Source organism: Haematobia irritans, chromosome 3, assembly GCF_050003625.1.
Source record: "Haematobia irritans isolate KBUSLIRL chromosome 3, ASM5000362v1, whole genome shotgun sequence".
NCBI lineage: Eukaryota > Metazoa > Arthropoda > Insecta > Diptera > Muscidae > Haematobia > Haematobia irritans.
In genome coordinates this window covers 49,968,822-49,985,482 of record NC_134399.1, presented here as the reverse complement: position 1 = coordinate 49,985,482, position 16,661 = coordinate 49,968,822, and the positions used below count along the sequence as shown (strand labels likewise).

Here is a 16,661-nt window from a genome sequence, read left to right as displayed (position 1 = left end):
CTGTAGTGTTTTTCAGGCTGAAATATTGGCAATAAGAGAGGTGGTGAATTGGCTGAGAAGTAATGTTCCAACAAATATTGGCATTAATATATACTCAGACAGTCAACCTGCAATAAAATCCTTGGACTCTGTGTTCCTTAACTCAAAAACGGCCATAGACTGCCGCAAATCTCTCAACGAGATGGCTGAGCAGTACAATATTCACCTAATATGGGTGCCTGGTCATAGGAACATACCGGGGAACTGTGAAGCAGATGTGTTAGCAAGGCTAGGAACTACCTTACATATTCCAGGGGAACTAGAATCTGTTGGTATGCCTCTGGCCCCCTGCAAGCTCTTACTGCGTGAGAAGGCTGTTATGATGGCCAATATTCGATGGGAAAATTGCAAGGGTTGCAACGACACCAAGCAAATATGGCCCCGTTTAAACTTAAACCGCACACTAGATATGCTAGTGTTCTCAAGGCGTCAGATAGCACTCCTAATATCTGCTATAACGGGTCGCTGCCTGATAGGCGAATTTGCAAAAACTATAGGTGCGAAGTATAATGACTATTGTATAAGCTGTCATGACGTGGAGGAAAAGGAATCAATTAAACACCTCTTGTGTGAGTGTCCTGCTTTTTGTGTAAGGCGTACGCGAATTTTAGGAGCATATAGCTTTAGATTACTGGCTGACCTGGAAAACGTTAACTTAAGCAGTTTGTTAATGTTTTTGGAGCAATCTGGTTGGTTCCACAAAAGTTAATAATAGAGAAGGTTCAGTGGTTAAGACTAGAAGTGCCCATATGTAATAGGTACTTTTAGTTAAATGTGGTATCACAATGGACTGAATAGTCTAAGTGAGCCTGAAATTTAATCGGGCTGCCACTTTAACCTAACCTAACCTAACATTTCAATTGGAAATCATCAAATCAAATACGTGTATTGTGCAAATTTTTAGTGAATTTAAACAACAGACATTTGTCTTTAAGGTAGTAAGTTAAAATGTGTAAATTATGGGGATCGTGCATTTGAAGTTAACTACACCACTCTGTCCATAGAACAAAATGCCTTTAGGGCGACGTGCGAACATCGGCCGCCTCACAAGACATGCAAGCCAGCAACAAGTGTATTCACAAAATTTAAGGGAAGAAAGACAAAATATAATAAGAGAAAATGTCCGATTGATACAACGCGTGAGCACACGAAAATCATTGGCATAATACAATCGCTTGGCATTCCAATATGATCCCATTGCGAAATGCAGTGATGATGAAAATTTAGATATTGGACCAACGACTATATGCCGATATTGCAATGCGTTAAAGTTCAAAAGAGAAACGGCTGGATTGTGCTGCGCAAGTGGACAAGTCAAACTGGATCCATTACTTACATCACCACAGCCACTGAAACCATTGTTCGATGGAAGTGATCCCGATTCCAGCAATTTTCTTCAACACACCCTTGAATACAATAACTGCTTTCGCATGACTTCCTTTGGAGCTAATATGATTCGAAAAGGCGGTTTAATGCCGACTTGCAAGGTAAAAGATACAACACATATAACAAATCACTCACACCAACATAATGAATTGCAACACATAACAACTACGTGTACACGATCAGAAGTCACACCGTATTTCTTCAATAAATGATTGTTTGCAAATACAGATACAAGAACAAATATATCATTTGCATGGTTCAATGGTGCCAACATTAGATGAACCGCATCAATTTCTGCAAATTTATTTCATTTCGTCGTTTGTGGATCAGCTAGGTTAGGTTAGGTTAAAGTGGCAGCCCGATTAAGATTCAGGCTCACTTAGGCTATTCAGTCCATTGTGATACCACATTAACTAAAAGTACCTATTACATATGGGCACTTCTAGTTTTAACCGTTGAACCTTCTCGATTATTTTCTTCTGTTGAACCAAACAGATTGTTCCAAAAACATTAGCAGACTGCTTAAGTTAACGTTTTCCAGGTCCGCCAGTAATCTGAAGCTATATGCTCCTAAAAGTTGCTTGCGCTTTACACAAAATGCAGGACACTCACACAAGGGTGTTTAATTGATTCCTTTTCCTCCGCATCATGGCAGCTCATACAATAGTCATTATACTTCGCGCCTATAGTTTTTGCAAAATCGCCTATCAGGCAGCGACCCGTTATAGCAGATATCAGGAGTGATATCTGACGCCTTGAGAACACTAGCATATCTAGTGTGCGGTTTAAGTTTAAATGGGGCCATATTTGCTTGGTGTCGTTACAGCCCTTGCAATTCTCTCATCGAACATTTGCCATCATAACAGCCTTCTCACGCAGCATGAGCTTGCAGATAGCCAGGGGCATACCAACAGGTTCTAGTTCCCCTGGAATATGTAAGGTAGACCCTAGCCTTGCAAACTCATCCGCTTCGCAGTTCCCAGGTATGTTCCTATGGCCAGGCACCCATATTAGGTGAATATTGTACTGCTCAGCCATCTCGTTGCGGCAGTCTATGGCCGTTTTCGAGTTAAGGAACACAGAGTCCAAGGATTTTATTGCAGGTTGACTGTCTGAGTATATATTAATGCCAATATTTGTTGGAACATTACTTCTCAGCCAATTCACCACCTCTCTTATTGCCAATATTTCAGCCTGAAAAACACTACAGTGATTAGGTAATCTTTTCGCTATTCGAATTTCCAGATCTTTAGAATATACTCCGAACCCCACTTGTCCATTCAATTTGGAGCCATCTGTATAGAAATCTATATATCTTTTATTCCCCGGGGTCTGTGTACACCACGCCTCACTGTTGGGAATTAGAGTTTCAAACTTTTTGTCGAAAAGTGGTTTTGCCAGGGTGTAATCCACTACGTTAGGCACATCTGGCATTACTTTGAGGACCGAACTATGACCGTACATTTTTTCCGACCACAGCGATAGCTCGCGCAACCGCACAGCCGTTGTTGCAGCTGACTGTTTGGCCAAAATGTCTAAAGGCAATAGATGTAGCATGACATTAAGGGAGTCTGTTCCTGTCTTACTAAATGCGCCTGAGATACATAAGCTCGCCATACGCTGAACTTTATCTAAACAAGTCGGTTTCTGAAGTGCCGGCCACCAGACTACAACACCATATAGCATTATAGGTCTAACTACTGCCGTGTATAGCCAATGCACAATTTTTGGTTTTAGTCCCCACTTTTACCCTATTGCCTTTTTGCACGAGTACAAAGCTTTTCTCGCCCTCTCTTCAATATTAAGCCTAAAATTCAGCTTCCTGTCCAAAATAACGCCAAGGTATTTTGCACACTCACCAAAGGGAATTTCAGTACCCCCTAAGGAAATGGGCCTAACCGTGGGAGTTTTTCGATCTTTCGAGTACATGACTAGTTCTGTCTTTGCTGGATTTACACCAAGACCATTATCTTTCGCCCATTTCTCAGTCATCCGGAGAGCTCTCTGTATAATATCTCTGATTGTGGATGGGAATTTTCCCCTGACTGCTAGCGCCACTTCATCTGCGTATGCCACCACTTTTATCCTTTCTTCTTCTAGGGAAACCAGAAGGTTGTTTATAGCAACATTCCAAAGAAGAGGTGATAGAACTCCTCCTTGGGGAGTGCTCTGTTCACATACCTTTGTATGTTTGCTTGCCCTAGTGTGGCTGAAATACGTCTCTTTACTAGAAGTTCGTCTAACAGCCTAAGTATACCTGGATCAACATTCAGAGTTGTAAGTCCATTTAATATCGAGCTCGGATGGACATTATTGAACGCCCCTTCGATGTCTAGAAACGCCACGATTGTGTATTCTTTGACAGATAGTGAGCTTTCAATAAAGCTGACTAGTTTATGCAATGCGGTCTCAGTAGACCTGCCCTTCGAGTATACATGCTGTCGTTTCGAGAGAAAACTTGAATCCACGCTAGTTCTAAGATACATGTCTATCATCCTCTCCAGGGTCTTAAGTAGGAGTGAAGATAAGCTGATTGGTCGGAAATCCTTCGCACTCGAGTGAGAGGCTATTCCTGCTTTAGGTATGAAGACGACTTTTGTTTCCCTCCACTTTTCTGCAATATATGCTAAGTTGATGCATCCTATATATATCACCGTCAACCAGGGGATAATTGTTTCAGCCACTGCTTGTAATTCCGCCTGAGTAATTCCATCAGGTCCGGGGGATTTGAATGGTCCAAAGCTATTTAAAGCCCATTTTATTCTAGATTCCGACACAATTTCCTCGATAGGAAATGACCCCTGAGCCTCTGTTACACCACCAGAACATGGTTCAACTGTCTGATTTCCAGGGAAGTGTGTGTCCAAAAGTACCTCCAACGTCTCCTCACTGGACGTTGTCCAATTTCCCTCCGATGTTTTAATGAAACCTGGAGCGGTGTTAGTGGATGCTAGTACCTTCCGTAGTCTGGAAGCCTCTGACGTATTCTCAATACTGCTACAGTAATCATCCCAAGAGTTTTGTTGAGACCTTCTCAGTTCTCGTTTATATTCTCTCAGATTCATCTTGTAAGTGTCCCAATCCTCCGGAGCTCTTGTGGACTTTACTTTGTTAAAGAGCTTCCTGCAGGATTTCCTCATATTACTTAACTCCGTAGTCCACCATGGCGGCCGATTTTTTCCCCTTGGCTTTCCTCTAGGGCAAGCAGCTTTCAGTGACATGTTGAAGGCCTTAGTAATCCGCTTCACTGCGTGTTCGATATCTTGCACAGTGCTCATATTTGTCTCTGGCATTTCCGGTATCATCAAATTGAACGATTCCCTATACCTATTCCAATCAGCTTTCCTAACATTTGGCGGAACTATGGTCTTTGAAGTACAAACAGCCAATCTGAAACTGATGTAGCGATGATCTGAGAAGCTATGTTCCCTCAAAACTTGCCACTCAGATATCTTATCATTCAGTTCCGTAGAGGTCAACGTGACGTCCAAAACCTCTTGCCTGTTTCTGGTGACGAAGGTTGGTGCATCTCCCTTATTGCAAACTACCAGGTTAGTACGCAAAATAAACTCTATTAGCGACTCTCCCCTTGCATTAGTATCACTACTTCCCCAAATACTATGATGTGCATTTGCATCGCATCCCATAATGAGTTTTGTCTTTGTTTTTAGTGACTCCTCAACTAAGGTCCTAACGGCACAGGGTGGCATCTCCCTATCATGTCCCATCCAATATTTGCATTTGGATATCTCTAGACTGGCTACGACAGTGTCTGCATTGCTCAATGAAGGAAGCAGAAACAAGTTTAGTTCGTTTTTAGCAACTATACATGCTCGATTTATATCGTTACCGGTATTATGCAAAAGTTTGAAACCCGGAGTGCTTAATTCACAGATCTTGTTCTTATATATGTATGGTTCTTGAATAAGAACTATATCTATGTCTCCTTTCATCAGGAGAATTTTTAAGGCAGCACAAGCGGCCTTACAATGGTGAAGATTTATCTGGAGGAACGGTAGAACCATCCAAATTTTCAACCACCGTCACATCAACCGCTTCAATTGAGTCATCAAGGGCTTCCTCTTCACAGATCTCGGTGACTCTCGCAACAAGCCGCGGTTCAGCTTTGGTGAGGTTTGAGCCTGTAGAAACTTCCCGCTTATGATTTTCGCCATAGTCTGCAGGTTTTATGTCTCCTTCGGCTTCGCTAGGAGATTTTTTCACTGCTGACTCTACCGGAGGCTTGTCCGTTTCGGAATCCTTTGGTTGATCGCTTTTGTATACCTTCATATGGACATCATGAAAGCCATAACTTACGCGTCCTTGGGTCTGGGCTAGATGTGGCAGCGACTCTATGTTTAATATAAACACCGCATGTCGTCTTGGTCCATCCACTTCATCCAAACGACCAACCTTCCCATCGGCGGTTGGAAGATCTGGGTTACATTCTTTTAGTCTCTCTAGTATTGACTCAGGATCAGGAGGGTTTGCCGGTATCCATGTGCTCTAGGTTTAGCCGGTATGTCTTTTTTATCGACTAACTCCAAAGCGGCTCCTTCCCAAACTTCACCAATTAGCAACAATGCAGCTTTAAAGCAATCCATAGACCTCTGGTCCGCAAAAGCTATTAACTTATATCGTCCTTGATACCATCCAGCATCTTGCCGTCGAGGTCCGGGAAACTTTTTTCGCACCTCTAAGTAGACACCAGACATCGCGTTCTCAACTTCCCCCCATTTTTACCTTGGAATCATACCGTCCAATGCTCCTTTATTAATAATAGCCATCACAAGGCTGTATTTTGCAACTGAGGCAAACGATCTTTGATCCCGTTTGTGATGGCAGCTCATCCGGTGATCGTTCCCTTTTTCCAGCTTCAAGAATTCCTTGAGCTCGCTTTGCTGAGCCGATAACGTGCTTGGGTCGACTGATCCTAATTTCTTTAGGATAAAAAAAGCATTTCTTCGTTCCTTGAATCTCTTTCGAGAGGGATTGCCTCCTTTTGATGTCGTCACCTTAGAAAAGGTTCGACTTGCCAAAGTGTCACCGCCAGTCGACCCGTCTACAGGTCGACTAATTGGGCCTGACTCTTGGTCGCTGCCCAAATTTATAACTTCAGTCGTTACCCTCCACTGGGCCCTGAAGTTAGCAACCCAGTGGATGACTTTGAATTTCGCTGCATGGTGGTTTATTATTTCCACCACACTTGAAATTCGTAATAAGTACTTATTACGATGAAATCTCCGCTATTAGAAAACACGTCCGTTCAGTTCGACGGTTGAATAATTCGGCACACGAATTATTGCTATTATTTGTTTCCATTAACAATTCATTTAATTTTTCAACGAAGAAAATCTAAGCGCAATGAATTACTAGGCGTATCGTATGATGATTCGTACACATGAGGAGAATGTCATTCTTTAGTGCCGTCGGCTATTCCAACAATTCGCTGTCGATATGTATGTCAAAGTCGAGACCGAACGTTTAGGGTTCATCCGATTCAATCAGGCAAAGCTACGATCTGAGGAATATATACACTTGCGTGATGCTATTCATTCAGATGGTGATGTTCAGAATATTGGACGTCTGACTATTCTCCCATCATCTTATACCGGAAGCCCACTTCACATGCACGAATACGCTCAAGACGCTATGACGTACGTGCGAAATTATAGAACTCCGGATTTATTTATTACGTTCACATGCAATCCGAAGTGGACGGAAATTGAACGTGAGTTGGAACCGGGTCAAAAACTGCAAGATCGCCATGAAATAATCGCCAGAGTATTTCAGCAAAAACTCAAGGTTATGATGGATGTCCTTTCTACGTATCGAGTTTTTGGTGACACACGTTGTTATATGTACTCGGTGGAATGGCAAAAGCGTGGACTACCGCATGCTCATATACTAATTTGGTTGCTGAACAAATTACATTCAAAGGAAGTGGACATCATAACCGCTGAATTTCCTGGTCCAGTCACTGATCCCCACCTACACGAGATTGTGACAATACAGATGGTGCATGGACTGTGCGGTGCATTAAATCCATTATCGCCTTGCATGGCTGATGGAAAGTGCCCAAAACGATATCCGCGACCATTAGTTGCTGAAACAGTCACAGGTAACGATGGATATCCAGTTTATCGTCGGCGTTCAAAAGAAGATAATTGTCAAACTATCAAAGTTAAAGTCAAAAATCAAGATATTGAGATCGGAAATGAATTTATTGTACCATATTGCCCGCTTGTATCACATTCGTGATATAAGCGCGACTTTGCAACGGAACTCTACTTTCGGTAAAAAGACTTATCCCGAATTTGATAGAGGCAACCATTATTAACGGAAAGTACCCAGGTAAATATGTATGCATTTCTCGAATACCAATGATTCCAACTGATCTTCCGTTTGACTTCAAAAGATTGCAATTTCCAGTTCGCCTTGCGTTCGCAATGACCATTAACAAATCATGAGGACAATCGCTTAGTGTTTGCGGGATAAATTTAGAAAATCATTGTTTTTCACATGGTCAGTTATACGTTGCGTGTTCACGAGTTAAGGCCTGGTTATGCATCTAAAAATGTAGCGTAGCCGTAACATAACGGCAACGTATGATTTTTTGGCAATTAGATAATTAAAAACAAAAACGTACCAACAAACTATCAAAAACTGGCAGAAGAAAAAAATGTTTTTACATGTTAAGGTGGGTATTAAGTTCGAGTTTAGCCGCTAAAATCGATAAAGTGAAAACTAAATCAGTAAAAAAGGCATAAAATTATACATATATTATAACTTGTTGGGGAATAGCTCAAACAAGTTTTCACAAAGTTTGTAGTCCTTAAAATGGATTAAGAAAAGTAATCGTGAAAAAATTGCGATTTTAGCGGCTAAACTCGAACTTAATACCCACCTTTAAATGAACTTCTCATCATCCATTTTACCCGAAAACAACACAATACCGCATTTTTAATGAAATATATTTTCAGGCTAATCGCATTTTCATCGATGACGCTTGTTTTTTGATCATCTGATACGACAACGACACGTAAATTTTTGTTTTTTTCCGAATTTTACGACACGCTTACGTTGTGTAAACGTTGGATAATCGTTTGTATGGGCTGTCGTATATCAAAAACAAACAGCTGACACGCCACGTTACGCTTACGTCCCGTTTTTTGATGCATAACCAGGCCTTTATGCGCTTTACAGACTATCAGTTATTCCGGACGGACTGTCGGTGTTTGTAAAGAATCTTACAGGTGTCGGATCGATACGACTTGTCGGCGATGACTAAATAATCGGTAAATGTGTTATCGATCCCATAAACATGGGATCGATAACACATTTACCGATTATGCCTTCGGACTTAACTTAGCACTGTCGTCCGGAATAACTTATAGTCTGTAAAGCGCATAAGGAAACCATCCGCTTTGTTTGTGTTAACTTTAGACCAACAAAAGTGGTTTACCAAAGAATAAACGAATAATTTGCGGACACGTATAACACTTCGATTCAGTAATTATTGCTTTGGATTCACTCTCATTTAGATAAGTTCAACTAAATAACACTATCTTTTTGTAATCGAAATAAATTCATTACTGCTGTGAAATGAAATAAAATTTTTCTTTTTCAAATATAAAATAAAATTAAAAATTTTGCTTCATCTTTTAATCATCAAACGAAATGTTACATAAGACGAAACTAGCAAAACGGGGAACGGTGTTTCTTAGTCTGTTCTAAATCTTATTGTGGAAATTATTAAATCATTTTGTTCTTGATTTTTTATTGAAGCTTAATATAAAGCATATTTTTGTGGATTGATAATTGAATTTAATTGATAAAACGCGTTTTTTAAACATATATTGCATGGACAGTAACAGGCAGAGTCGAATGTCTGAGTTTGATCAAGAAATACAGACACGAACCACAACCTTGGGAGTAGTTAAACACCAGGTATGGAAAAAAATGGTGATGATCTAGGAAATCAGGCAGATAGTCAGAGGCCTGCTTCGGAGAGATGTAATCGAAAGAATATTAGTCAACAGGATGGTATTAGTAGTATGTCGCCCAGCCGATTTGTTTGCTATTTTAGCTGTAAACAATGCTGTTTCAACTAACGAATGTTTGCTGAAACAATTACATCCTACTGCAGTCCCTTTTTCAGCAAAAACCTGCTGTTTTAGCAAACATTTCTGCTGTTGTGAATAACAAAATTTTTTGGGTGCAAGATCGAGAGAATGAATGGGAAGAAAAAATTGAATTTGTTTGTTTTTCTATCCTTTTGTTTTTAAGTTAATTAAAGCGAATGAACAAAAATGACACCCCCGCTGCTTAAGTTTAACGGGGAAGAAGTAAGGATAATATAACATATTATCATAAAATCACCGTTAACTAATTTATTTTGTATTTACATTCTCTCCTGTTATTGTTATGACACGTTAATGGTACTGAAACAAAATATGCCGTGAACTAAATTGTTCTCGATGTGCACAAGATCACGAGAAAACTCTTCCTCACGAAAGCAATCACGTTTACGATAAAATTGGCGTTCAAAATAAAATTCATGTTCACGGTAGAATTCACACTACCGAACAAATCAGCCTCACGATCTAATAGCGTTCATTGTTTGATGGTTAGCTGGTGAGCAATGTGTTACTTCTACTTCTTCTATTTGTACTTTACTGATGTTCCATATGTGCCGTGCGTACTATATTTTTATCCGACCAATAATCGACAAATCCCATTTCTTCGTCATAACATCAATTTCGTATTTACCAATTTTATCCTATATTATGGTGTCGCGAGGCACAAATACTATCATGAATTGTGCTAGGGATCTATAGTACAAACCAATAATCGATTTTTCGACTTTTCGATTATTGACTTTTAATCAAAAATCGATTTTCGATTATTTTTACCATTCAAAATTCGAATATTCGATTTTTCGTAATCGAATTTCATAGAAATAATGTTTATACAAAATATTCGATTTTATGAAATCTATTTTGTTTTTGCGAGTTGGAGAGAAATGCAAAAATTAGTGTTCTAGTCAAACATGTTATTTTTTTTTAAATTTGTTTAATATATTTTTAGAATGTTAAGTAGAAAATTTTTAACATGTACGAATCATTTATCATTATTTCACAAAATAAATTCAAGGAAATTGAAAACACAAAGGATTCATTTAAACCAATTTGATATTTAACTTAATCAAATCAATATTTTTGTTCTTATTGGTAATAGAATTCTATAAATAAAAATGAAGAAATATCTCGGTATTTTTCAATTAAATTGAAACCAATGAATATGAAAACAGAAAACACTAAAATCGAGTTTTGATAATCTTAAATCGATTTTGCGATTATTTTTAGGTTAGGTTAGGTTATGTGGCAGCCCGATGTATCAGGCTCACTTAGACTATTCAGTCCATTGTGATACCACATTGGTGAACTTCTCTCTTATCACTGAGTGCTGCCCGATTCCATGTTAAGCTCAATGATAAGGGACCTCCTTTTTATAGCCGAGTCCGAACGGCGTTCCACATTGCAGTGAAACCACTTAGAGAAGCTTTGAAACCCTCAGAAATGTCACCAGCATTACTGAGGTGGGATAATCCACCGCTGAAAAACTTTTTGGTGTTCGGTCGAAGCAGGAATCGATCCCACGACCTTGTGTATGCAAGGCGGGCATGCTAACCATTGCACCACGGTTAATAATCGATTTCGATTTTTTTAGATTTTCATGCCAAAATTCGAATAATCGATTTTCGATTTATAGATCCCTAAATTGTGCGTGGACATGAGTTTAACGTCGTTTGTGAGTGTGCGCCACTATTCATTTCGTGTACGTGCTTTTTGCCATACATATCGTGCGTGAATGTGAGTTCCTTGGCGAGTGTGAGTGAAATTTCACTCACGCGTATATCTGAAACATTTATTAAATTGCTTACCAGTGTCCATTTCTTCAATTGTCTCCTCAGGCTTAAGAGGTTTATCATACAAACGTATATAAACGTCAATGGCACATTTTGCTGCTTTAAAGTAGAACGGGTGACGTCGTAACACATCTTCCAATCGCAGGAGTCCCACATAGGCACGCATGGTCATTTTTCTCATACAATATGTGTGGAAATCAAATTGATCTTCTATAATCTCTGAATAATGGCGGTCCACTTCATGACATTTCTTCAAAGCCTCACCCCATCGTCCCATACGTTGATACGCCAACGCACACTCTGTCTGGAACCACATACATTGCATTTCGTTGAGGTTTTCCATTGCAGATACCCCCTCTCGTGTAAATTTTGCACAAATTTCTTCGGCCTCCTTGATTAAATTTGCTCGCATCATGTACTTAGCACACTTGGAATTTATATATCGATCCGCGGTGTCCATACTTTGGGCTTCATCTAGCCATACATAAGCCTCAACCTCATCTCCGGCATGCTTATAAATTCGACCCTTGGCTATAAATAATTCTATAAGGGTTGGTGTATGTTCAATGGCGGCATTTATGTATTCCAAAGCCTTCTCAGTTTCACGTTTATGATCGTAATGTTGTGCTAAGAACAGAAGAGTCCATACCACAGTAGAGGCAGGTTCAACAGGTAAATTTTTGTCAGCGTCCTCACGCGAGAAATGACCTGACCGTGTAAGGTTCTCATAATACTGCAGTATCAATTCTTCCACTAACGTTGCCTTTTCGGGTTGAGAATATAGCGACCGAACATTAACAAATAGAGGAGGTACTCCCTTGCGAAGACCAAGCCTTAGATAATTATCTAGGACCGATTTGAAAGTATCACCGGTGGCAACATCCAAAGGCAATCGTTTTGGACACATCGCTCGAGGGTAGATTTGTTGAAAGTTTTTAAAAACACTTAATTTTTCGTCGACATCGGTAATTTGTTTAGCCAAGAAATATTGGTTATAGTATAGGGTGTTTTCTGGATTGCGATTAATTAGTTCTTCAAATATAATAACAGCTTTAGTGTGTTGACCTAATTTAATATACAAATCACCCATAGTTTCTTGAACGGCCAACTTGTCTACCATTTGGTTTTCGTATTTGATCAAATGATCCAATGCTTCCTGGAATTTTTCCGCTTCGACAAGAATTTGATTTTGGTACAGAAGCAATTCAGAGTGTCGGTAATCGTTGGGTTCCTATAGACGACATAAGAATTTAAGTAAACATATTAAGAAAAATTGGCGAATTATGGACACTTCACTTACAATTGATGTTTGTGACTGATTGAAAGCATCTAGTATACTATTGGCCATTTCTAAATCGCCCAACAAGTGATAACTCATTGCGAAACCGATCCAAGAGGCATGTTGAGATGGTCTTAATTTGAATAGATGATGTCTAGTTTCTTTATAACCTTCCAAGTCACGCATTTGTATTTGCAATAGTGACAAATCTTTAAGGATTTGTAAATTATCCTTTTCCCACTTTAAGGCATTGCGATAGCATTTAATGGCTTCATCATACTTTTTATCGCTACGTTGTAAAAGACCGTAAACATGCCAACAAACATGAGATCGTAGGTCGTTACGTAATCCTAGGCGTACATATTTGTAGGCTTCTTCTCGACGGCCAAGACCGTTGAGTGTCAAACCTTTCATGGCAAGGGTTTCGCCATGTTCTGTGTATTTTGGATTCGAGAGGATCTGCTTTGCCAACTTCAGACCATTCTTGTACTGTTTCATTTCGTAACATTTCTGAAAGAAATAAGGTTAGGTAAATATATATATATATATATATATATATATATATATATATATATATATATATATATATATATATATATATATATATATATATATATATATATATATATATATATATATATCTGAAATCTGAAGTGTCCTTATTTTTTTTGTACCCTAAATTTACATTTTATATTTAAAATAGTAAAAAGAATAAAAATAAAACGATAATGAATTTTAAAACATGTCAAAAACCATTTAAATATTGCATAAAATTAAAACTAGGTAAATAAAATCAGGAACAGTATGCAAAATTAACTAGCTTTTAGCAAAATTTCAATCTTTAGTACTACTGTCCCTATTATTTCGCACATAACACACATATATATATATATATATATATATATATATATATATATATATATATATATATATATATATATATATATATATATATATATATATATATATATATATATATATATATATATATATATATATATATATATATATATATATATATATATATATATATATATATATATATATATATATATATATATATATATATATATATATATATATATATATATATATATATATATATATATATATATATATATATATATATATATATATATATATATATATATATGTGTGTGTTATGTGCGAAATAATAGGGACAGTAGTACTAAAGATTGAAATTTTGCTAAAAGCTAGTTAATTTTGCATACTGTTCCTGATTTTATTTACCTAGTTTTAATTTTATGCAATATTTAAATGGTTTTTGACATGTTTTAAAATTCATTATCGTTTTATTTTTATTCTTTTTACTATTTTAAATATAAAATGTAAATTTAGGGTACAAAAAAAATAAGGACACTTCAGATTTTTCATCAAATAAAAAGGAAAAAATAAAAAAGTAAGACAAGATTACTTTAACGAATGTTACAAAAAACATTTTTTAATAGCTTAATATTTAGTGGACGATCCCTTGTTTGTTAATACTGCCTGGCACCGCCTAGGCGTGGAGTCGACTAAGTTCTGGCAGATTGAAACTGGTATAGCGTACCAAGAATCCTGAATAAGTTTCCAAAGTTCATCAGAGTTGGACGGACATTTTCCTCTTGTTGAAGTTTTTACGAAATTCCACGAGTTCTCAATCGGATTCAGATCCGGGGACTGTGGCGGCCACTCCAAGACAGTAATGTTATTGTCCTTAAACCACGTTTGTGTGTATTTTGCCGTGTGCTTGGGGTCCTTATCCTGTTGGAATATCCATCTGATTGGCATATTATCTTCAGCATACGGAAGCATACTATTTTGGAGAATTTCAACATAATTGACTGCTTTCATGGTGCCCTGTATACGGTACAAAGGTCCCACACCATTATACGAAAACGATCCCCAAACCACGATGTTACCACCGCCATGTTTGACGGTTTTAATGGTGTACTTGGGGTTTGTCGCTGCATTAACTGGTCTTCTTACGTGATGTAAACCTCGATCTGAGTTGAACAAATTGATTTTGGTTTCATCAGACCAAAGAATATTACGCCATTTTTCTTTAGGCCAACAGATATGCATTTCAGCGAATATTAACCTTTGTTCAATATTCTTTTTTGACAACATAGGCAATTTTCTGGCACTTCGAGCTCTTAAGCTACGGTCAGACTAGTCAAATATTTGATCAAAACTGTCAAATATTTCTTTGCCATAGTCTGACCAACAAACTTTTGTTTGAAGCAAACAACAAAACAGCTGATTTTCGGCAAAGAAAGATGTTTGACATCAAATAAATATTTACCATGTTTGATCATAGTGTGACCACCATATGGCAAATATTTGCGCCACATTCCGTCAAATATTTATTTGATCTTACAAAAATTTTGCAAGAGCAAGGTTAGGTTAGGTTAGGTTATGTGGCAGCCCGATGTATCAGGCTCACTTAGACTATTCAGTCCATTGTGATACCACAGTGGTGAACTTCTCTCTTATCACTGAGTGCTGCCCGATTCCATGTTAAACTCAATGACAAGGGACCTCCTTTTTATAGCCGAGTCCGAACGGCGTTCCACATTCCAGTGAAACCACTTAGAGAAGCTTTGAAACCCTCAGAAATGTCACCAGCATTACTGAGGTGGGATAATCCACCGCTGAAAAACTTTTTGGTGTTCGGTCGTAGCAGGAATCGAACCCACGACCTTGTGTATGCAAGGCGGGCATGCTAACCATTGCACCACGGTGGCTCCCTAACCATTGCACCACGGTGCAAGAGCAAACACGGTCAAACAAAAATATAAATTGTTTTATTTTAATGGAAAAGATGCATGTTTTTAATAAAAGATTAATGGTTATGCTCTATATGTGGAAGGCAGCGATTCGTGGATTCAATCCCATATGGGTAAAATGTGGGTGATAGGAGTATTTATGTGAATATTTGACGGTTCATTGATATAGGAGATATGATTGAAATTTTGTACGTCCAGGAGCAGATTTTATTTAAGGTGTGTACGTGACACAAAATTGTTGTTGCCTACGTAAATTGTGCTTATGGCAACAGCTTGAGTGTGTGTGATTAAAGGTCATGCGTGAGCGTGAGTCACGCAAATAATCTATTTGTGAGTGTGCGTGAGTAATAAAGAAATGCACTCACGCTTACCAATTGAATTCGCTTACAATTTTAGCCACACATATGATATTAAAAGCTTAGTAACAATCTCGATTTCAATGCTTACGTTGTCAGCCAGATTCACCAGCGAAATTATTCTGGCAAGAATAGGATTGACCATAAAACTAATAACGTCTATTATTTTCTTTAGTGAGGCGATAATTTCTAAGTCGAGAGAATTTTCTTGAGCCACGAGTATGTATGAGACTTTACAGAGATTTCGTGAATAAAGACATTTCTGATCGTGAGTATGCGTGAATCAAATTTTTACACTTGTGGGTGTGCGGACGTGAGCCTTTAAAAGATTTGCCTGAGTGAGGGTTCGTGAAAGTGACTCGTACCAAAAATATCGTGCGTGAGTAAAAATCTTTCGTCCTAGATGTTCGTGACCATGAGTAAAATATTGCACACCTCTACAATTTGTGAAGTTTAATATTTACCACTGTGTTGTAAAAAAATATTTTTATTTTTTTACACCCTGCGCCAAACAGGGTATTATAAATTAGTGCATACACGCTCACAAAAAATCGCTTCTGTAACATATACTCCCAAACATATTTTGCTTCAAGCATATACATTTTTGGCTATTGCCCAAGCATTTATATGTTTGATCTCTTCCAATATATAATATGTTTGAAAGCATATTGGTCTAAACAATATATGATTGGGTAGTCAACTTCCAAACATTTTGTATTTTTGCATCCAAATTCAATAATGTTGTCTTCCAAAAAACAATATGTTATTATGTGAACATATATGTTTGGAAGCATTTTGCACCCAAAAATATTATATGCTTAAAAAAAATTCTCCCAAACAATATTGTGCTCAAAATGTTATTTATTTATTTATATATTTAC

The 16,661-nt window shown here is 37.9% G+C and overlaps 1 protein-coding gene across 1 annotated transcript in view; it reads right to left on the bottom strand.

Annotated features, from left to right (window-relative positions):
- The window catches only part of Naa15-16 (N-alpha-acetyltransferase 15/16), a 123,348-nt gene that overhangs the window by 7,705 nt on the left and 98,982 nt on the right, over positions 1-16,661 (bottom strand). The window contains exons 2-3 of the mRNA XM_075298576.1: positions 12,657-13,145; positions 11,372-12,587 (exon numbers count right to left, since the gene is read on the bottom strand). Coding sequence (XP_075154691.1) covers positions 11,372-12,587; positions 12,657-13,145 — 1,705 coding nt within the window. The remainder of the gene's footprint in view (positions 1-11,371; positions 12,588-12,656; positions 13,146-16,661) is intronic.